Source organism: Gallinula chloropus (genome assembly GCF_964237585.1).
Source record: "Gallinula chloropus genome assembly, contig: HAP1_SCAFFOLD_177, whole genome shotgun sequence".
NCBI lineage: Eukaryota > Metazoa > Chordata > Aves > Gruiformes > Rallidae > Gallinula > Gallinula chloropus.
Window position 1 is genome coordinate 194,543 of NW_028168411.1, and position 23,368 is coordinate 217,910.

General features: G+C 45.4%; 1 protein-coding gene across 1 annotated transcript; it reads left to right on the forward strand.

The window, feature by feature from the left end:
- Nucleotides 1-12,499: 12,499 nt before the first annotated feature.
- On the forward strand, nt 12,500-21,767 carry LOC311204500 (protein PRRC1-like; the record flags this gene model as incomplete). Its single annotated transcript, XM_084280916.1, has 6 exons — nt 12,500-12,605; nt 15,579-15,965; nt 16,902-17,059; nt 19,255-19,357; nt 21,210-21,313; nt 21,663-21,767. The coding sequence occupies 5 exons, from the start codon at nt 12,500-12,502 to the stop codon at nt 21,257-21,259; spliced, it is 804 nt and encodes a 267-aa protein (XP_084137042.1). The 3' UTR covers nt 21,260-21,313; nt 21,663-21,767.
- Nucleotides 21,768-23,368: the final 1,601 nt, after the last annotated feature.

Below are 23,368 nucleotides of genomic sequence, written 5' to 3' on the forward strand. Positions count from 1 at the left end.
ACTGTAATATACTGGCTTAAAAATACTAGCTTGCAGATCAGTTTTTATAACATCCCATTTCAGCCACTTTAAATATAGACTTCGTGTCCTCCCAGGACAGTGCCATTTACCAAATACCACTTTATACAGGTGATTTGATTCACTAGTTCTGTAGAATAAAAGGTGCTTGGCCAAATTTTACCTTCCATTCTGATCTCAAGACATGATCTAATGGTGATAAGGAAGCTTGGGGAATCCATGACCAGGTTTTTCTTGTCCATTACTGGTGGTGGGCATACCTTGCTTGCATAGTTTGGGAGTTAAAAGCATTGCGTACCTCAGTATGCTACGGTGGATGCCTTGAGAAACTCCTTATATTCCAGACCCAGCACCAGCCTTCAACAAGTCTTTTGCTGCCATTCAGCTCCATACGTTGCAGTTCTGACCACTACTTCTGCCACTACACAACTAATGCTCCATCACATATCAGTAATTACTTCAGAAAAGGTGTGTGCTACATCAGTTTATTTTTGTCACCAGGGACTGATTATGTAAGGAGTGGACAAAGGTGATGACTGCTGTAAATCTTAACTGCGAGGAAAGGTTTACATTTTATAAACAGGTAGTAATAATGTCTGTAATAGAGGATAAAAATAGTAAAGTGTTCTGTTTTTTTTTTTTTCTTAGAAATAACTGAGCAATCTCTGTGCATACTTGCTAAAAAGGCACCTTTTCTTTTTTATAGCTGACGTAGAGAAACACGTGCTTAAGCTGGTCTTTTGCATCACTGATAATGTGACACATGTACCCCCTATTCTTTATTAACTCCTGTCTCCATTTCTATGCTGTGTGTCTGTGTTCTAGCCATCTAGTTGTAATTGCAAAAATATTCTACCGTGTGTGCGTTTCTTTGGCATTTTGGCCAACTGGCCTTTATTTTGTCCGGCTGAAGGAACCTCTGGGCAGAGGGAGAGGATTGAAGGCAGAATTCGTGTCGTCCCCATGTCTGTCAGAGGTGGTTACCTAATACATAACACTTTAACCTTCTTCATTGGGATAGGCAGTTGCATCGTACGGCATACAGCGGGAAGCACGAGTCCTCCCTGACTTTATTTCAGCGAAGGATCGCTGGTAGACACTCTGAACAGATTACCTGCAGGGCTCACATAGTTTTGTCAAATGACAGCCACAGGACAAAAGCCCGTGGGACTGGCGTTGGCAATCCCACTGTCCCCTCTGTGCCCCAGGAGGCTTCCACTGAAGGACACTCATCTGTCAATTTGAGAGACCACCCCCCCAACTTAATCTTCATGCTTGTCATCTAGCCCTTTCTGTAGATCCCAGTATGCTCTTTAGAGAATTTAAATCCAAACAGAGATACTATATTGTGGTGGGAATTTAATGAGTAAGCTGACGAGTAATTTCAGCAAGTACTGTCTACTAAGAGAAATGCCTTCACCAGGGACAGGGACAGCAAGAGAAGCTTTGCTGCTAAACAGTCACATTACAAGAGTGAGAAATGTCACACTGAAAAGGGAGCAACTTGGTGCCAGTTTACTAAAGTGCAAAACGATGCACAAAGTGTGTAGCTGACTTTAAATGAGGTAGTAAGTAGAAACCTAAGGTTTTCCATAATGTAGGTGTACTAATGGTGGTCATGGAGAAACACCATGAACCTCAAGGTTTTTTAAAAGGCTTAAAGGCTTTTAAGCAAAGATTTTAATCACAACACAGTAACATATAATGTTTGTCCTGATGTACCCAGCAAAGTCACATAAATTTTAATTGGAGATGCACATGCAGATTAGGGGAAAGAAGATTTCAGTGCATTCATACTTTCTGCTGAGACAATCTGCAAAGCTGAGTTCATATTGAAGGGAATACAGAATAAAACAAACTCCACAGTGGCCAAGGTGTCAGTTAAGATCTGTTGGATTCTCCAAGGACCGTGACCATGATTGAATTTGTTTCATTACGTAGGTATCCAACTAATGATCCTTATACTGAAGCTCTGAAGTCCAGACTGAAGAATACACAGCTCATTTGGACAGAAATTTTGACAGAAAGAAGCATGTTTCCTAATTGCTGCCCAGAAAATCGTGTGGTTTGGTAGGCTTGTACTAGTGCTAAAGCACAGAACTTCCCAGTTTTAGCCCACAAGGTTTCACTTTGGTGTGACTGAACTGTAATACATCTTTAAAGAAAAGCTATCAAGTGTGCCTGGCTTTTTTTCTTCGCTGTAACAAAAAGGTGTTTTGTTGTGAAAATGTTTCTGTTTTCCAAACATGACTGCTGTTGGTCCTTCTGCCCTTCACTACCATTTATTTCACTTCATGTACCTGTAGGCTGATGGAATAAAGTTTCTAATGAAAGATGTGAAATGCTGTGACGTTTTTTCCTTTCCCTTTCTTTTGCTGAGGGTGGGTCTAGAAATAGCGCAGGAACTATAAAACATGTTACACTTACCCATGCTGGACAACCAAGTCATGTATTTGATGGCATACAAGTCTCTCTCTTAGAGACAGCAAGTAGTTCCTGAGATGCTTTGTCATAAATTGTGGTGGTTTGGTCCTGGCTGGAGGCCAGACGCCCACCAAAGCTGCTCTATCACTTCAGACTTTGGTCATGATTTCACTCCCTTCTTCCCCTGCATTGTGGCACAGGGAGGGGCTTGCTCTAACGTGGGTCACAGCATCTCCTCTATGTCTCCACCTGCTTCATCTAGCGTGGAGCCTCTCCAGGGGCTGCAGGTGGGGTCTCAGCCTTTTCCATGGGCTGCGGAGGGACACCCGCTCCACCATGGCTTTCTCCACAGGCTGCAGGGGCATCATTCTCTCCAGCAGCAGGGCGAGGCCTCCTCTCCCGCCCTCCCCGGCCTTGCTGCCTGCGCAGCTCCTTACATCTTCTCACTCCCCTCTTTGGTGGGAAAATGCACCTGCCTGCGTTTTTATTCTCCTAAATGTGATTCCCTGATGCGCTGTGACATTGGACGATTGGCTCGGCCTTGTTCAGCAGCAACTCTGGCCTTGAATTAGCCCATGTTTACTCTCTCGGGCCTGCAGAGAGCTTCTGGCTGCTTCTTGCAGCAGCCATTTTCTGCAGCCCCCCGCCCCCTTTTCCACCAGGACCCAGCCACGCAAAACTCTGACAGAAATCAAGGCTGATTTGAGCTGCTGAACTTCTGTGATGTTCTGCCTGTTCCTAGAGGAACCATGTCCAGAAGTGGGATGATTCTTCCAAGCCAGTCCCTTGAATACTTTACCCTTGAGAAAGATGGGAAGTTGACTTCACAAAAGCAAGATATTTTCCCTTTTGACGTATGTAAATAGACTCTATAACTCGAAAGTTATAATGTAGGTATGTTTATTGCGCGCAGATGCATGGGAGATTGCTCCACCACAGACGTGCACACCTAGAGTAACAAAACCGTCCCATGTTTATACAATAAAATAATGAATATTCAATTAAGTCTTATACATATTCATTACCTAAACCCGCCTACTCTCGCTTCTTATGCTAATTAGCTTATCAGTCCTTTGCGATTGCGCACTTTCTTCCAAAAATTGTGGGCAAGGGTCTTTGGTGGTCCTTGGGAGGAAGGCCCCGAGTCCTCCTCATGATGTACTTTTCAACTCTGGCCTGGAATGTGCTGATCTTGCAAGCTTGCAGTGTTCTTATCAGTCTGAACTAATTTATGTCCTTATTAACTATCCGCTTTCCTCCAGTAACAAGGTCTACGAACACAATTCGTGATTCTATACCCTCAGATCACTTTAATAAATTAATAATAATAATAACAATGATCGCCTTGGATTAATGACTAAGGAGCGAGTAACAACGTACAAACGCAGCACAAAGGGGCAAAGCATATGGCAGTTTCTCCTTTGTAACTCTGACCGCCAACGATTCATTTCAAACACTGGTTACAGGCAGATGTGTGGGAAATTGTTATTTATTTTAGTTCTACTTATTTATTGCTTTAACTATTATTCCAATTTAGTTAGAGTTTGATCAAGGATGAGATTTGGCATAATGGAAGGAGAGAAAGGCAGGAGAAAACCCACAAGAGTGAGCCAAGTGCTTCGGGCTTGTTCCTCAGGGCTCAATTCTAGGGCCAGTTCCAGTCAATCCTTTTATCAGTGATCCGGGGGCAGGGGTTGGATGCACCGTTAGCAAGTTTACTGATGCTACTAAACCGGCAGCCGCTGTTAAGTCTCTTGAGCAAGAACAGGCCTTGCAGTGGGCAGTAGATACACTGGAGCCTGGGGCAGTTATCAAGGGCATGAAATTTAACAAGACAAACTGTTGGCTTCTGCACCTTGGGTGGCTGGGTGCCAGGCACAAGTATAAATTCATAGAATCACAGAATATCCTGAGTGGGAAGAGATGCACAACGATCATCAAGTGCAACTCCTGGCTCCACACAGGGCCGGCCAAGCCAGAGCATGTGACTGAGCGCTCAAAGCTGTGTCAAGGCAGGTTCAGACTTGAGCTCAGGATCAATTTCTGTATCAGGAGGGTGATCAAACACTGCAACAGCCTTCCTCAAGGGATGGCCCATGCCCCGTGCCCATCCGTTTCAGAGGCATTTGGACAATGCCCTTAACAACAGGCTTGAACTTTTGGTCAGCCCTGGAGTGGTCGGGCAGTCGGACTAGAAGATTGTTGGAGTTCCTTCCACCAGGGACAGTTCTGTTCTGTTGTGTTTTATTGTCCATCAAGGTTTGTGAAAGCCAGAAGACCACCAAAAAGTAGTCATCTGACATGGCAGCTTCTGGAAGCTGCCTGAGTGCCATGTTTACTGGTCACCAACGGACAAGCGTGACGTCACCCAGCCCTGTAACCCAGCACACAGGGGTGCCCAACGGCCTCAAGCGCAGACTCCAGCTGAGCAGCCAGCGAGGCTGGAGTGCTGAGCGAGGCTTGGTGCTGCTGCCTTATCCAGGACGGTTTTCCAGTGCGGTATCCCAGAGATACTGAAGGGTGTGTCCAGGGCACACGCGGCGCATCTTCGAGCGCAGCTTCCAGCTGCTGCAGCGCCATTTGGAGGAAGCAGTTCACCACCCGCAGCTCCTCCCAGCCCACCGCAGCCAGAACAGCATGGCCACGGAGGTGGAACACCGCTGTCCAGTCTGCCTGGACAGCATTGACAACGCCGCCTTCGTGATGCCATGCCTCCACCAGTTCTGCTACGCCTGCATCCTGCGGTGGGCTAACAGCAAACCTGAGTGCCCCCTCTGCAAGAGGGGAGTACAATCCATCTTGCACTCGGTGCGGGCAGACCATGAATTTGAAGAGGTCCACATCAGACCACCACAAGAGGACTCAACATGGCCTGCCATACCTGCAGCTGGAGGAGCGCCCGCACACCCGGGGACCGACAGCCCCCCTCGGCCGCTAGCTGCCCAGCCGCCGGCGGTGGAGACGGTGCCCAGGGCTACAGTGGGTGGCCTGCAGCCAGACACCTGGGCATCTCTCTTTGACGAGCACCCAGCCCTCCTCCAACGCTTTCTGCCGTGGCTACAACAACACCTGAGGGCCACATTTCAACGGCAGCCTTCCACAGCAGATGTGTTGGAGGACCTCATCCGGGCCGTCCTGGGCTTATACGGGCTGGATGAAGACGTGCTGGTCCGGCTGCTGCAGCCCAGCCTGCAGGAGCGCGCAGTGTCGTTCGTGCGCCGGCTCATCAGTGTCGCCGTGCGGCGCTGCCGCAGGGAGGCCCGACGTCTCCTGGGCCTGGAGGATGGCCCTGCAGCCGAGGCGCGGGAGGGCAGGCCCACCTCTGCCCCCCATCCTGCTGCCTCCAGAGCCGGCTCTCCTGCCCCTGGACCAGCCCCCTCCAGCAGCCCAGCAGGGGCTCGGGAAGAGGAGCGCCCCAGCACCTCGGCCGCTGCTCTTGCTGGGCATCCCACCAGCCCACACCACGCCCCCTCTCCCATCCACGGGGAGCGTGAAGAGCCGGCGGCGGGTCTGGGGCAGGCTGTGGCAGGTCCCTCCAGTGCCAGCCAGGGCAGGGACCGTGCCCCTGGGAGACCAAGACGAGCAGCAAAGAGGAGGGCCAGCGGCTCCCAGGACTCTTCCCAGCCCCCCAAGAGGCCACCCTCCCAGGAAAACTAGACCTGGGCCCAGGAGCTGCCAACACCAGAGCCGGTCCAGCAGCTGGGGCACACCCCCATCACTCGCCACCCCAGCGCTGTCCACCACCTTCACTGGACCCAGGAAGTGCACTGGCAGCAGCAGAGGTGAGTTGTGGGGGAAACCCTGGGCAGCTGGGAGGGTTGCCTGGTGCTTTGTAAAGGCTGTAAAACTGAAGTAAATGTTTTCTCTCCGGCTGGCAGAGGATGAAGGCACGAGGGTTACGGGTAGCTGGGCAGCTGCCGACTTGCGCAGCCTGAGGCGGCACGCAGCGGGCCGGGAGGGGGGTGGGGGGCAGGTTGCGGGACCGGCACCCCCACGTGACGCGAGGTCCGCTGCGAGCGTGGCGGGGGAGCTGTGCTGCTCCTGCGGCCGAGCCCGAAGGAGCCTTTTCCTGGGAGGCGGGGCCACCCGGAGGTGCTCGGGGCCGCGGCCTTCTGGCTGGGCCAGAATGTCTGGGCGGTGCGCAGCGGGAGGAGGCGGTGGGCTCTGGAGGATGGGCTCGGTGAGGCCCCGTGTCGCGGCGGGAGGAGGGCACGCCTTGGCACCCGTCGTCCGCGGCGGCGGCGGGGAGGGAGCGTCTGGAAGGCTTTGGGCGGGTGAGGCTGGGCGGTGGGCGGCATCCCGGAGCGAGCGGTGGGTGTCCCCCGGTCCCGGGTGCCGTCTGGGGCCGTTGGGGCCCTGTAGGCAGGTCCGGATGTTAAGACGCGGTCCTGGGGGCAGCGCGGGAGGTTGTGCCAGGTGGGGCGGAGGGTCGCTGAGGTCTTTGCCGGGCTGTGTGTGTGAGGAATGTCGGCGGGGTCCGCCCCGGGACGAGCTCCGGCAGCCGTCCCGTCGGGGCGACTTTCCCCCCTTGGGCAGCACACCTGCGACTGCACGGTGTCTGCCCCTCACCAGACTGATTCTGGTGTAGGCAGTCTGTCTTGTTGCCCTTACTCTGAACCGTCTTGTCCTTCTAAAGAAAGGCTGCACTGGCCCCAGTGCTCCTTGCTGGCAGGCTCTGGGGCTTCTTGCAGCGTTACGGTTGTGGGTTGTGAGGCAGATGAAGCTACAGAGCAAGACCCCTTGCGGCCTCAGTGATGACTGGCAGTGGTATTGGAAACCACCAGCACTTCACGGAACTTCCAGCTCCTGATAGCTTGCTAGGTCCTGTATAGTGATCTGCTCCTGCGAGTCACCCTCCTGGTGACCAGGCTTTCTCCCGGCACTGGGTAGTGTTCAGATGCCTGCTCTCAGGGCCCTGTGCTCCAGCGTTGCAGCTCAGGCTGGAAGTGCTAGATCCCTTGTGGTTTTAGCTGGAATTAGCATGATTGGCAGTAGAAATCCTTACCCTTGAGGATCTCTTAGCATAGGATAGAAGTGATGCTTCAGGAAGTCTGTTTCTGGAGGATACCTTGTTGCAGTGCTTTGCCCTTTCTAGTTCGTTTATAGTGCCGTGAAAAACAAACGTTTCTTTTGGGCAAAATCGTCTGCAGGTGCTGGAGCTGTTGCATCATGACATTTACCCTACATCAGTTGGTACAAACTGGTTGAATGCATGTGGTTCTGTGTAGCTGTGTCTTTGGGTTTACGTAGTCCCATGTAGATAACACTGTATACTAGACCAACAGTTCTCTGTGGTCATCAGTGGCTTGTGGAGCTATGTAAGCTCTCTATGATTTCAAAATAACAACAGTAAGGGTGTGCAACGAATCCCAAAGGTTGACAATGGCACTAAGAATGTGGGAAACAAAATAATTCTCAGGCACTAGGAAACTCTTAGAAAAACTGCCTGGGTTTTGTGCTATCTGTGCACTACAGTAACTGTCTGCAGAAGTCGTAGGATGAGGCTAAACCATTCTGTCATGCCTGGTGTTTCAAGCTATTGGTACAGCATTAGGTCTGAGGCAAAGTGGTTTCTGCTTGGTAAACATTTCCTTTTTTTTTTCTTTTTTAATGTGGGAGTTGTGATTAACATTATGCTGTGACTATTCAGCAGGTGTTAGAACAAGTCGTTTGACCCAAGGTGATTACATTGGAGATCCCTCCGTGCCCTTGCTTTGGCTAGAGCGAGGCTTTGCGTGTCCCCTGGGATCTGGCTGTATTGACCAGGCCCCAGTCTGAAGGAAGTTTTGTCCCTGCCTGTCTGAAATGGAATAAAGTAGGGTGAGGGACTTTTCAGATGAAACTTTGATATAGGAACAGCTCAGCTCTGTTGTTTTGGGGTGTTTTCTGAAGTGTTGTCTTTTTATTTTGTGTCAGCTTCACTCTGTCTTTAACAACTGAAGGTTTTCCTTTTGTCTTCTCTCCTGTTGACTCCAAGTATGTGCCTAGGAATCTCTCTATCAGGTAATGCAACCTGGGATGCAATATCTTATTTAGAGAGGTTTTTGCGCTGGGAATGGCTCAAAGCAATCGATTTGTTTAGTTAAATAAATAAATAAATGACAGCTCACTCTTCTGGACAGTTGTTGACTTGTGCTTAGATATTAACAATGTATGTAATCAGTATTGTTCCACACAATTAGAATAGTCAATATTACGCTTACAGGCAAGAATAGCATTTTAATGGCATTTGAATTTAGTATTCCAACTGTTTGTTTTGTTTGAGGCTCTGCTTAGAGACCAGTTTTTCCTCCTGGGGTTATGAAGTATATTGGGGGGACAGGACTTTATTAGCAGGAGCATCTACTGCACTACAAGCAGCAGTTATTTAAGGGTGACTGAAAAGAGTTCCTTTTTCTAAACTCTGACATACCACCACGTTCTAGATAATGTGTTTTTCCATGTGGAATTTGGTCATCTGCATTTGTAGGTTATAGTTGGCTGTGAATTTCTATATTTTGGAGTCACAACCTGAAAAATGCTTTTGAAGTATGGTCATGTTGTCCAGATTATTGCAAAATATTAGCGGAAACGTAACGACTTGATAATAAATTTAAGCGTGATGTGTTGGGAATGTGGTGTGTGTCCCGTCCCGTCCGTGTCCCCCGCTCCCCTCCCTTCCCCCTCACCCCTTGTGGTTTTCTGTATTTCTTTTTTCCATATCCCTTCTTTTTTACTTCCATGTAAGCCTAAACCGAGATTGCCTTCTAGCTAAATGTGGCAGGGGGATGAAATTTGTGAGATCAGCTGATGCTCACAAATCGCTAGATGGCAGTGCCGCAGTTGCTGTCACCGAAAGTGCCTGTTTGCACTGGGCTGTCTGAGTTTCCTTTGTGTTTTCAGTGCAGTAATACAAAGCGTTCTACTTGGCAGGAGGACATAGAAGTCACTTCCTTATGAAATTAGGCTGGATTTCAGCAGGAGTTGCTGCAAATGTTGTGTTTGTGGCTTGGACAGTGGAGAATTATCTATTACTGTTTTTTTTAAGTCACTGAAAAGAGCAGCCACTTCCCTACCCATCTGGCATTGAGGATTTGCAGGCTGATCTTACTGGGGAGCTTTTTCCCTGGATCTCCCGTAGGGGAGGGTAGAAACGTTCACTGGAAACTTTGCTGAGGCCTGAACATTGTTTAAAAGTCCGTGGGTTGGTTGGGTTCTTTGCCTTCCATGTTCTTTCAGCCCAGTGCTTTCTGGTTTCTTCCGTGTAAGTGGTTTCAGATAGGCGGTTCAGATGAAAGTATTTAACCACATGTCCTGTAGGATCAATTTTAATTGTCAGCAGTTCTAGATTCTTTCAAGATGATGAGCTATTTGCTTCCAATTACACCTATCATAGTTTTGCTTTTCTCTTGTGAATTTTCTCTTTCCATCTCTCATCTTTTTCCTTCACCTTATTATTTTTATGCTTTTTCATGCAGCATTTGCAAACTACACCTGGCTTTTGTTGAGAATTCGGTGTATAGCAAAGTGTTACCTGGGCAAACTTCTTGTTCATCCCTGCCAAGTCAGGAGTTCACAAGGAGATTGTTGATTGTGTGAGGAGTTGGGTAAGCTAAAGGGAGAAGGATGATAGGGAGCATTTAGGCTTCAGGCTTCTCTAATTTTTGCAGGTTTGGGCTTGCTATTGCTGTTCAATGCTTGCTTCACTTTTCAGTTTGGTAATAACAGTAATTTTCCCTCTTGTCCTGGTTTTGGTCAGGATGGAGTTAAATTCATTTGTAGCAGCAGATGGAATGCTGATGTTGTTAATTGCTGTCAGACAGTCAAGGACTTTCTCAGCTCTTCATGAGAAAGGAGGGGCGAGGCCAGGACAGGTGACCTAACTGACCAAAGAGAGTATTCCACGCCAGTTACGTCCTGCCCAGGATATCGGGGGGCTGACGGGAGGAAGGCCGAGGGCGGCTCCGGGACGCGCGGTTCTTGGGGGACGGTCGGGTTCTGGGACGGCTCTGGGTGGCACGGGCTGAGTTGTGGGTTTGGTGAGAAACTGCACTGTGTATCAACAGCTTCATATATTTTTGCTCTAAAGTCCTGTCAGCATTGTTAGACGGTATCTTTCTGTTATCTTAGTAAACTCTCCTTATCCCAACCCACGGGCCTCTTATTTCTTGGTTTTGGGGTTATTTGCCCCTTCCTTTTCCCTTCCCTTACCTCTTACCCTCCCCTCCCCCCCTTCCCTTTTCCCTGCTCTTTTCCTTTAAGGAGCAGGCAGCTGCGTGGATCTCGGCTCTCAGCCGGGGTGAAACTACGACAGAGGTGAAATCAAGCAGCAGCTGAAAGGAGCCTTGATGAAAGAAAGTGTTTCTGGGAGGGTTTGGTCAGTGATTACAGATGTTGCACAGTGGGAAATTCTCTCTTTGTTTGCAGTGTATAATTGGAAGAAGAATGACTTTAGAAATACTTCTGCGAGGAGGAACGTGAACTCCCGTAGGTGAGTGAAAAGACAAAATCTTACTGCAAATTCTTCTGCTTAGTGAACTTTAGGGGAGGGCTGTGTAGCTCCTTTCTGAGGGATGCTGAGATGTGCTCATTCGTCAAGGTCAGTCTGTTCCCCACCAGGCAGTTACTGGCCCTTTCATCCCGTCTGCAGAGAAACTTTCAAGGTACTCAGAACCCACAGTCCCTGGGTCATCAGAGGTTTTAGGAGGTGTGCTGCACAGGAACCATACTTGCTTTCCGAGTCTGGGCTCAAATGCTTAATCTTGAGTTACTTTATTTCCTCTTACAACACATACTGGTTGTAAGAGGAAATACACTTTCTCCTTTGTGATTTCAATGCTTTCATTTGCTTTTGATGCTCCTTAGCCTGTCCAGACTAACACTGGCATCCTACTTTTGTATTTTTCAGTTTGGTCATAACAGTAATTTTCCCTCTACATTAAACATAGCTGTATACACATTTTAAACAGCAGTGAGGGTTTTTTCTTTTTTTTTAGAGGAACCCCCCCTGTATTTTTGTAAGTGGAGTTCTTTATAAATACCTGTGAGTACTTTTACTCAACACATTACCTAAGGCTTTTCCTCTGATACTTGTTAAATGTAGTAAGCTGTCAGTCCTCAGTAGCTACTGAGGTAATGGATATGATGGAAAATATTTTCCTGCCAATTTTTCAGACATAAATTCCTTTCTGTAGGGTTTTTATGTTATTAAAATGTCCTTATGGAATTGCTACCTCAGGGAGTGGTACAAACAATCTCGGTCTGGTTTACCAGACTTGGGAGGAAGCAGGGGGTTTTAGGTGACTTCCTCTGCACTGAAGACCAAAAATCTCCAGGTGTTAATCTTAGTCTTTCATCCTCTCCTTTTCATCTCCTGAGGCCTTTCTCTTAATTTAGGGGGTTTTAAATAAGCACATAGCTTTACTTTTCCACAAGTAGTGCACTGTGCAGGTGTAGTCAAAGATGCTGGAAGATACTTTCAATGTAATGTGGCCTTCAAAAGAAAAGCCAAAGTTTTCAATTACTGTCACTTCTGATACTCACCAGAGCAGTACGAGACCTGGATTTTACAGGAATTGTGTGCAGTGGAGAACTTGTTCAGTGTAAATGAATGTCATTGTACTTCTAGGTAGGTTGGAAGTAAATTTCCCTGGTTTCTTGTGGCGTGTCTGGAGGTTTCTTTAGCTTCTCCTTTAAGCAGACAGGGTCATAGAGTTCAGGTCACGGAGTCTGGAGCCCTAGGCCCTTGCAAGCTCTGCCACTATGCCTGGTGTTGGAGAAAGTGCTTGCAGTCAGTTTGATGGTGGGTCGAGAGCATCTGGGGCAGTGCTTAAGCTGGAGAGGGCTCCAACTTCAGGGGTAGTTGTGGTTCTTTACGGGCAGAAGGGGGAGACTTCGTTCTCTGTCTTGCTTCTTGCCACCTTTTGCATCCTGTCATGCATCAGCTCTGAAAAGAACAGGTCCTTCTTGGAGTTACTACAGCTCAGTATTGCAGCAAACACTATCCCTATTTCTCAAGATAAGCTTTTTCTTTATTTTCCTTTCTTTTTGTCTTACAGCTTTCTGTAGCTGAAGGAAAATGATGGAAGAGAGTGGAATAGAGACAACTCCACCCGGTACGCCCCCACCAAACACAGCAGGGGAGACTACAGCTGCTACCACTGCTGCTACAAGTAGGTCATTAGGTACAGAAACTTCCTCAGAAACTCAGTGATATTTATTCATGTCTTTTTAAAGCACAGCAGTTCATCCAGAGGTGTTGGGATCAACCTAGAGAGCTCTTCTCCAGGCTGATGGGAAGAATTTGTTTCTTTCTCATGGCAGTATGGCATACATCTGACAGAGAGTAGTGTAAATGTTTTTATTATTCTTGAAACTTTTTGATGAAGTCATGTGGATGCACTTAGGGTTTTTAAGGACGTGGGGACAGGGAATACTGGCCAGTACAGTGCACAGTGAGATGAGCAGCACAGAAGGGAGTTCAAACAAGTCTACAGTCTTGTGGGGGATAGTGAGAAACGTGGACGATCACTTGGATTTTACTGTTGTGGGTGGTAATCAGAGCACTGAATCTGATTTTTCCAGAGTCTGAACCCCATGTGCTTGACTACCGAATGCTCAGTTTTCTGACACATCTGGTAACATTACCTTGAGTCACACTAGTGCCGTGGACTCCCGAGTGGAGCGCTCTTAGCCCCAGGAGGATGTGCTGGGCGATCCATTGGGTGCAGGAAGAAAATACCAGAGCATTCCTTTATAATAGTTTTATCTAAAAAAAGAAGAAAAATCAAGCTTTACTCATATTGAAGATACTTCTTGGCATATATTTCAGAAACCACCAGAGACGTGGTAAAAATGTCTGTAATATTAAATGCAAACAATATGTTGACAAATGGATTTGTCAGGAAATTCTGTTGGAAGGAGACATAGAAAACATTGCTGATGATTATAAGAAACAAGCATGAGAACAGATCACAGTATGGAAGGTTTGCTGTACAGATGTTCCTAACGTGTTTCTGCTTATGGTTTTTGCTAAATTCTGTTTCAGTAATGAAATACAGAAAGAACAACTTTATTGTCAAATGCTGAAGGAGGGCTGTGCTGGAGAAGCTGCATCCTCAACAGTGAATGATTTCTTTAATAAAAGCCATGTTTTTATTAAGACTGCCTCAGAGTAACCATTGATGGAGTGATTGCTTTGACTAGGCTAAAAATGGATTCTCGAATAAGGTTACCGATCTATTTCCACCCATGACATTTATTGACCGCCTCATTCATAGGCAAGTTACTGCAGCAGTGAAAGTGGAGCTGGTGCACAAAGGGCTACAGGATGCCAGCAGTGTGGTTAATTTTATAGAAGTTCTCTTTAAATAGTAGGGGTTGTTTCTAGCTGCACCTTGTAATGGTAGAGGAAGTGACCGTGAAACTTTTGTGCATCGCACAGAGGTTTGCTGGTTGTCTTGTGGCAAGGGATTTAAATATGGCTTCAGCTTTCTTCTTGTACCAAAACAGACTTGCAGACTCGCTGACATTTTCTGTGATGACAAGTGGCCATCAGCAGTGTGCTACCCAGTAGTTATTTAAAAAAACCCCAAAACACACTTACAGTTTGTCCCTTCAAGATAAAGGTGGTGTTTTAAGGAGGAGTGATCTACTTCTTTGTAAGAAAGTCATGCGTTTGAGAAGGTGTTTTGAAAAGTGGTATTTGAAAGTGTTTACGTTGTCAATGCATTCCTGTTGCCAAAATCATTGCAAGTGTCACACAAAAAAACCTTTCCACTCTGTACATGTAAATTGGCAAAGAGAATTTCCTGAGCTATGTAGAAATCTTCCAGATGAATTAGTTTGGGTGGATTTTGAGCCCATTTGTTAGGAATACCAAAGTGCAACACCTTCTGATGATTTTTCCAGAAGAATTGAATGACATCAAGGAAGATGAACATTTGCTAGCTGAATTTCAAGATAAGCCTTCATATACTTGATGGCTGGGAGACGAAAACAAATAGCATGGTTTTGTAAGCACATCCAGCAACACCTTTTCATTTGGGTCTGTGTGTCTTTGTAAGGCATCTTTTCCAGGTGTGACAACCATTAAAGCCATGATTGGAATATAGAACCAGACCTCCAAATTGCTGATGATAACCCAAGATTGTAAAAATGATGAGGCTTCTGTAGTGACATTGCTCACACTACAATATTATTAATGGTATTCTATAGTGTGCTAACCGTTAATAACATAACATATTGTTTTATGAATATACTATTAAAATACTAATTTTCAGTGGGAGCAGAAGAGTTTCTTGATCTTTATCTCATCCTTTTAATATTTCTGTTCTGTATGTTTTAAAATCTATGGAATATACTAGGACAGTGGCCCATGTAAGTATTTTGTAGCTATGTTGGGGGTGTGCATGTTCCATTTTTTATTGACTGGTGTGCGTGATAAAGTTTGGAAACGACCTCCTTACGGTAACTTGGCACGTCACTTGACTGTCATCAATGTTTAGGCTGAGTGCAGTTTCACATCTGAGCTGATCCAACAGCTTAGTGCTGTAAAAACCAGTGTTTTCTGTTTCTCTGGCTTAATTTTCTGTCTAAATTTGGTTTAGAGAACAAAATTGGCTTATCCAAGGATCAGCTGGGGGCCAGACTGAAACACAGAAAGCAGAGGGTTTAGGAGCCTGAGTAGCTGGGTGCCAAGGAAGAGAGGGCTGCCTGGTGCTCAGCCCATCTCATAGACCTGTACCTCTGCAGTAAGTCCCAGCCTCACAGGTCCCCTGAGTGCATTTCTTAATCTAAAGAGGGACACTTCCTGCATCTTCGTTATTCCTGTGGATGAAGCAGGAAGAAGCGTGCTAGCTGGAAATTTCTGAGGCCCACTTCATCAGCTACAAAATGGGTAGTCAAATGTTGACTCGTCTTTTTAGCTGTGACAGATAGGGTCAGAGAAGAAAAGAGATTCCAGGCTACTATCTCCAGAAATTGAGGGCAATTGGTGGTGGTTGCAAACTCAAGCAGAACTAAACTTTTTTCCTTTGAAAGGAGAAAAGCAGACTTGGTCAAAACTTACTTGTAAACTAGCTGAACAATTACATACCTGAATCTCTGAGATGAAGGCTCGGTGTTTCTAAAATTCCATTTGTCTTTTTTTCCCCTAGCTTTGTCCAGTCCCCTTGCTACACCAAGCCTGTCATCTTCTCCTGAATGCTCAGCACCTCTGGCAGCTGGAGCATCTCCACTTCCTCCTCCTATGATGACTTCATCTTCTTTTCCACTTGTGCCATCTGCAACAGTTTCTACTATGGCGCCACCTCTAACTCCAGCCCGACCTCCAGTTGCCCCTTCGTCTTTTAGTACCTCTGTGTCGCAGTTCTCTACAGCTCCTTCATTAAGCTCTACTGCTGGCTCTGGTCTTCCTGCACCTCCTGCTGGTCCCCCGATTTCAGGATTTTCCATGTCTTCAACGTATGATATCACCAGAGGCCACGCTGGTCGAGCACCACAGAGCCCACTGATGCCATCATTCTCTGCACCTCCCGTCACAGGTAACTTTTTGTATATAGACCTTTGTGCTTGTGAGACAGGATGAGGGGTCTCCTGGGTGGCTACTTCAGCAGTCTGCTAGAGTCCCACAAGTTCAGCTTCTTTATTATTCTTGTGACACTTAATTACTGAGTAGCTGCGCTCAGAGGAATGGAGAATGGCCTTTGAAGTACGATCACGGTGTAGGACAAGAGTCCTCTTCCACAGAGTTCTGCTAGCACTCAGGCTCACAGAAAAGTGTTTGAGAGCAGTATTTTAAAATGTGCCCAGGAAAGCCCAGCTGACCATTTATTTCTGTGTTGCTGCTGTTCAGCTCAGAGGCAATTTCAGCCATTGTATTTCCACGGAATGGTAAGGTATCTCAGGCTGTAATCTCCTAATGGGCAAGTTTTTGTTCTGAGAAGCTCGCTATCTGTAAGAAGTCGTCCGTCACATGAGAGTAGCTTCTCTTTTCTTGCTTCTGGCTACTAAATTGCATCAGGACAGTGAAAAATACTTGCCTGCCATGCAAGCGAGTGCTGTAGTTGCTGAACTGAGGTGATTTTCTACTAGCCTAATGGAAACTTAGCTCTTCAGCTGCAGTTGAGTCAGGCTTTAACCATTGTTTGTGACATGTCTTTTAAGCAGTCTGTTCAAAGACCTATGGAAATTTGAAGACAATAAAAAGCACCACTCTTAAGCTAACATGTCTTTGTTTAATTTTACACATAAGGTGCAGGTAGGCTCAGTTCTATGAGCAGATATTGTTGAACTCATTCACAGTAGTTGCCTCTGCTAAACTCTAACAAGCAGGATTGTTCTGGGGCCTTCAAGAAATGAAAGGAATCAGCCCAGTATTATTCTATTCTTCCTGTTCATTTTCCTGTAAAACAATTGCATGTTGCTACGGCATAAGAAATGAAACGCAGTACTTGTGTCTTGTTTTTCCCTCTTCCTAGGTGTCTTCGCAGATCCTATTACTCAGCAAGCAACTTTCTCTTCCCCTTTGGCTCCTGGAACTGGTTCTGCAATCACTTTTCCTGAGGAGCTTGAAGACCCCAGAGTAGCTACTGCCCAAGGTGGAACACCTGCTGGAGGGCTGTGGGGGTTTATAAAGCTCTGTGGTTTTGTATGTTACCTTTCAGGAGGAACTACCATTTTTTGTTGTCTCTAACAAGATACAACTTTCAAGTGCATGTTGCTCTAGGTCCTGTCTTTCCTCTGTGCTCAGTTGCAGGTGGCTGTTTTTAATAGGCGCGTTTGCTGAAACTGTGCTTCTTTCCTTTCCAGAAGAGGAATGACTACATAAATGCAGGCGTCTAGGTGCTCGTGACAGGGAGATCCTTCTACCTTAGAGGTTTTGTCACATGCCCTTAAATCATGGGAAATGTCAGAACCTCTTTGATTCTTTGTACATCCTGGTTTTTTTTATCATTTCCTAATGAACTGAATTGGTTTTTTAGGGGATGCAAGTCCTTCCTGTTCTAAACCAAACAAGTCTCCTCAGGGAGAGGGAAATAAGTGTTTCTTCCACTGAGGAGGGGTTTCTTAAGAGGTGTCTGTGGTATTTTGTAGGATTTTTCTATTCCGCTAGAGGGCACGGAGTGTATAATGCAGAACAGATAATCCTTGTGGTGCGATCTGATCGTAGAGAGGAAATAAGCAGCAACAACTGACAGCATCTCATGAGCCTGTAACCTTTTTGGAGCTGTGACATGCTACATCTGAGTAGCGTCGTGAAGGCTGTGGCAGAAAGATGCAGGGACTGTGTGTGAGCTCTGAGCTGCCTTCAGGAGCAACACTACTATCTGTACTGTGCGATAGTAAATCGGAAGGAAGAATCAAGATTGACGTCCCAGTGGGACTGGAGACTTTTGGAGGGGCTTTCAAAGCCTTTTGAAGAAGAAAATCTGGAAGAATGAGTTGTGTGTGATGTGGCAGAGGGAGCCCCCCTTTACTCCAGTGATCTTGACAGTGCTACAGTCTTAAAGAGCAAGATTAATCGTCCATCAGTATGGTGAGAGCAGAGTTGTCGTGCTGCTTTTTTCTAGGGCACGTGTCTTATAATCATAAAAAGACAGCTTCTTTGGTCTTCAAGTAGAAATGTCTTCCAGTCACCATATTCCTCTTGCTTTTTTGCGATAGAAGGTAGTGTTCCAGAAGAGAAGGTTTTCCTTGTGACATGATTTTGTAGCCCGTTTGAAAGGGCAGTAGTGAATTAGTTGAAAAGCCAATCTCATCCACGTTATTGTTGCCTGTATACCAGTAGGATCCAGCAAGTGACCTATGTCTGTTTCTGGAGAATGTGTATGATTGACTTCAACCCAAATGTAGATTCTTTGATTGGAGTATTAAATGTTGTACGTGCTCTGTGTTTTCCATGACCTCTGAGAATTTCCTAGGTGGAAGAATGAGGAATCATTAGTTGTACTGAAGCTGTCAAGTGTTGGATGTGTGGAAGCACACGTCAGAGTCAGGTTTTTAAACATCAGACAGAATCTGTGAGGCTTAACTGTCAGTTGTTGCAGAAATGCAAGCTGGATTCTCTGTTGAAGTGCATACACGGCAGTGCTGCAGTTATCTCTGTTTCTGCTCTTGAAATCGATTGAACTACCTTTTTTGCTCTGCTGTTCTTCAGAAATCCAACACCATTCTTTTAGATGTCCCTCAAGGTAGATAATAGGCCAGCAAGACCCTGTCAGTGTTTGTGCTTACATTTAATGAACTTTTAGGTCTGTCAGCAGCTCCACCTGGGATTTGGCTGGAGAAGATAGAGCGTTTTTTCAGCGTTGTTTAGAATCTACTTATAAATTGAGGAATTTCAGCTCAATTTCAGCTGTAAAAATATTTGTTAGTAATGGGCCATTCAAAAATAGGTCCTCTTGTCTGTAAGGTCATAAAAAAGAGGCTCTTCAGTTGGAGTTGTCACAGTTTGAGTCTAGCTACCGAGTCTGATGATAGCTGTAATTAGTATTTGTTAAATGTTCAAGACTTCCCGTCCCAGAATAGGAGGAAATAAAGTGTGTTGCCCACCATCACTGGCAGGCCTGTTTCTGCATTGGTGCGTGAGAGGATGGCGGTGATGATATTTGGCCTTTGCTGTATCCGAAAAGTCATGCACTCCTAGTCACGTCTTGCAGCATTTGTGCTGGCGAGTGAGATGCACCAGGCATTACAAAGTGTAAATGTGGTAAGAAGACCACGAAGCAGCTTAATACTTGGGTTTTGTTTGGTTGGGTTTTAACTGTGCTATTGTGAGTTTCTTGGGGAAAAACGAGAAAATAATATGGAAGTCTGTTTGCTTATGTTTAGGGTGTAGCTGAGAATCCCATGGTGAAGTCTGTTCTTGATAAACCCAAACATTCAGTGGAGACCATGATTACACCGCTGGACCCTGGCATGGTTCCATATATCAGTAAGTATTTGTGACAAACCATTAAGTAATGCATAGAATGTTAGATTAATGTAACAGCACTTGAAGTTTATCTGGAGAGTGTGTTAATTCTGTCACAGTTACGTGGTGATTTCTCAGGTGCGTTGTCCAGTGAGACTCTCACTCTGCAGGCTGATTTTTTTATGTGCGTCTTAAGGTTCATTTACTTGTGTATTCTGCTGTAGTTTAGGTAGTAGCATAGTAATACCCTTCAGTTCAGGTTGTGAGAGATGAGCAAGTTACAGAGAACAAAACGGTGACAAGTCCTTGTCTGTAATCTGGAAGTCACATACTTTTTTCCCTCCCTGTTTCTCTGTTTGAGGGAGTGATATGGAATTGAGTTTAAAATATGCTGTATGTGTTCTGTTGGATCTGGTGATTAAATCCCGGTGTGTAAGGTATCGCACTGAGGGTCGACAAGCCGAAAGGTAAGCGTGCTCACAACGGTGTTTACATCGCTTTTGAGGCTTTCTTCTGACTTTCAGCTGTTCTGCTTTTCTAGCCCAACAGTATTTATACTATTTTAGGAAGCTCAGCAAACTTGAAGCAGTTCCTGAAACACTTGGGAAGAACATTGAAAAGGCTAAAACAGTCTAATAAAGTCTCAACTACAGGAAGGGAGGTTGTGGGGAGGTGGGCAATGGTCTCTTCAGCCAGGTGAGAGGAGATAGGAGAAGGGGAAATGGCACAAAGCTGCGCCAGCAGAGGTTTAGATTGGATATTAGAAAGAAATGTTTACTGAAAGGGTTGATGATCTACAAAGGTCTCTTCCAGTCGTATGATTCTGTGATTTTGTGAAGTATTGCTGAGCATTGAGCCTGGAATGAAAAGCATAGTATCTCAGTTAGAGCTTTAAAATGAATAGGAAGGAGCAGCATTGTGGTAGTCACAATTTTGTGTTTTACTAAAGTACAACCTGTGGGCTACGCTGCAGGTTTAAAAGTAAGTAGTAAAGTACCTCCAGCACAGAGAAGGGCAATGGAAACGTAGGATGAGAGAGTGGTTTGGTTTGGAAGTGACCTTACAAATTGTCCTCAGCAGAGGGGGCTGAAACTCTCTGCACTAGACCACACTGCTCAAAGCCACATCGAGCCTGACCTTAAGCACTTCCAGGGATGGGGCATTGACCCAGAAAAATCTGATTTTCCCTAAGGGGAATGTCAGTCTGTGGCATTGGGAGACTTCTCCTTTTCTTGTTTTTGGTGTAACTAGATCATTCTGAAGCTGCTTGTTGGAATAGCCTTTGGGGTTCTTGTGCAAACGCGGTCACAGCAGTGAAGAACATTTATGTCCGTTTTCTTCTAAAGCAGTTGATTGCCATCACATCTGGCATGCATTGTGATATGACTGTAGTTTGAAAGTGTATCAGGCATTTGTTCTTAGTCTGTCACTAGCACAGTACTTTGGGATGAAAACTAAACATGAGAAATTGAATAGGAAAAATGTAATCAGAAGTTAAGAGAGCCTTTGAGACTGGGTTGTCTCCCAACTAATTCTGTAGGTGAAAGACAGGTTGATCAACACTTGCCAAGGATCTTCCTGAACAGCTCCATTCTTAGATTTAGTATGTAGGAATTCATTGTGCAGCTTTTCAAACATGAGTTTTATCATAGCTTGTGTTACTGTTTGAGATTCCTGTTTGGGAAAGGCTATGGTGCTTTTTCATGACTTTTTTGGTTTTTCTACTGTTGAATAAAAAGAGTAATTTTTTTAAATCGCTGTTTTCTGTTTAACTTGAAAATTCTGCTCCACAGGGGTTTTTTGCACTCATCTCTGAGTGTTGTATGATGTGATTGAAAGAGAATGTTGTCTAACAGATCATGTTCCCATGTAGGGAGCCCAAGAAAGAATAGACAGCTTGCGCCGGACTGGAGTAATCCATGAAAAACAGCCTGCTGTATCGGTAGAAAACTTCATTGAGGAATTGCTTCCTGACAAGTGAGAACTTGAAATATATCCCTGAGGTGGGGAGAGGGCTGTTTCTCATTGACTCAAAGGGTCTTGCTTCCAGTGCTTTAAAGAATAAAATGTCATTTATATGTAGACACATATAAAATACATGAAACAACCGGAGCCGTAGAATTTTTTACAAGGGAACACAGGCACTTCAGTTTTTTATATATACATGAGTTGATACATGCAAATTTGATTTGAAAAATGCTGGGATGCCTTGATGTAAGTCATTGTTACATTTTTAACTACAGTTGTATTAGAGGTTGTAAAACGGTCATCATTCAAGGGCTAACATGTTGCTTTTCAACAGACTCTAACTTGGCTGTCATTGCAGGTGGTTTGACATTGGATGTCTGATTATCGAGGATCCAATTCATGGAATTCATCTGGAAGCTTTTACCCAAGCAACACCAGTGCCTTTGCAATATGTTCAGCAGGCGAGTTTTCTGTTTTCTTATTAATGTTGGATTAAGACTTAGGATTTAAGATTTAATTTATGATGTCAGCTCTTACTGGTAGTAGCTACACTTGAATTTCTTAGTTTATAAAATGAGGATCAAAAATATTTTTGAGTCATGCATTGTCTAAAAATTTTCAGGCCTTTGTAGAAAAGCAGTTCTTCCTTGGGAGTCTTCATTCTGCAGTACATGGCACTTGAGCCGCTGATTTTAATTCTTGTTAAAGAAGAAGAAATATTCCAAGAAGAAGTTAACCAAGGAAAAAATAACCTCAAAGTACTCCCTCAGAAAAGGAAGTACAGCTTTAATTATTGAATTGTTGTCATCAATCTGATTCCATGACTCACAAATGTTTAGATAGATAAGAATCCTCACTCTTCCTTAGGTGCAGAAGGAGGTCTTGTAGCTCAAGTAATGCACTAAGCAAGTGCACCTAGGAGGTGCAGTAAGCACTCTTACCCGTCCAAAGGCTCATTTTCCTTTCTTTAGCTTACTTCCCAGATGTGTTTGAGTGTCATCTAATGCCAACAAAATGGCATCACCAGTGAGGTGTCTGTGTGAGCACGTTAGCAATTGAGCAAAGTATCTGGCACGTCATTTAGGAACAAGTGTCTATTTTGAGATCTTGCCACTCAGTCTTTAATAAAGCTCATAGAGCCTTCATATTTATGTTGTTAACCACCAGCAAACAGACAGCATGCAGTACAACTGCAAGCCTTTTAACTTGCATTAGATCAAATTCTACTCTCCTGTTGAAAGAGAACTGTGCTTGTATATACTTCAACAGAAAAACACTGCTTGCTTTCATACTTTTCAGAGTTAAATTTTCCTGGTGTTGCTGGTACATTTTTCAGTTGAGTTGTGCATGGTGTGGCAGTGAGTCATTGGGCAGCAGTTGTTACCCTTATTCCCATTATGCCTGTCTCTTCCAGAATCAGAGTGGGTTTTTCTTGAATGCAAGATATTTAGGCTTCTATAAAACCAGTCCAAAACCAAGTTCTTATGCAAAAACTACTCACAGAATCATACAATCTCCTGAGTTGGAAGGGACCCATGAAGATCATCAACTCCAAGTCCTGGCTCCACACAGGGCCAGCCAGGTCAGAGCACGTCACTGAATGGTCAGAATTCGCTAGGAGTTTACTGCAGTCATGGGCCTCCAACTTGAGGCATCTGGAGTCCCAAAGCCCATCGACTCTGTTGAAGACAGAGGCAGTGAAGGTGTTAAACTCCTTTTCTTTCTCTGTGTCCCTGTTAGTAATGTGACCGTTCTCATCTAGCAACAGACCAATGTTCTCTCTGGTCCTCCTCTTGTTGTTACTGTATTTGAAGACCCCAGACTGTCTACCACAGTATTGTCCAGCCTCGGCTCTCTCTAAGCTTTGGCCACACACATTTTCTCCCTGCAAAGGTGAAGAGTGTCCCCGTAATCCCCGCACATTTCCTGATCTTGCTTCCACTTTCTTTTTCTGCTGAGCTCTAGAGGAAGGTACTTAAAAAGTGGCCAGCATTGATGGACTTTCAAAAGCAGTTTCCCAGGGGACCTTACCAGCTACTTTCCTGAGCAGTCCAAAATCTGCTC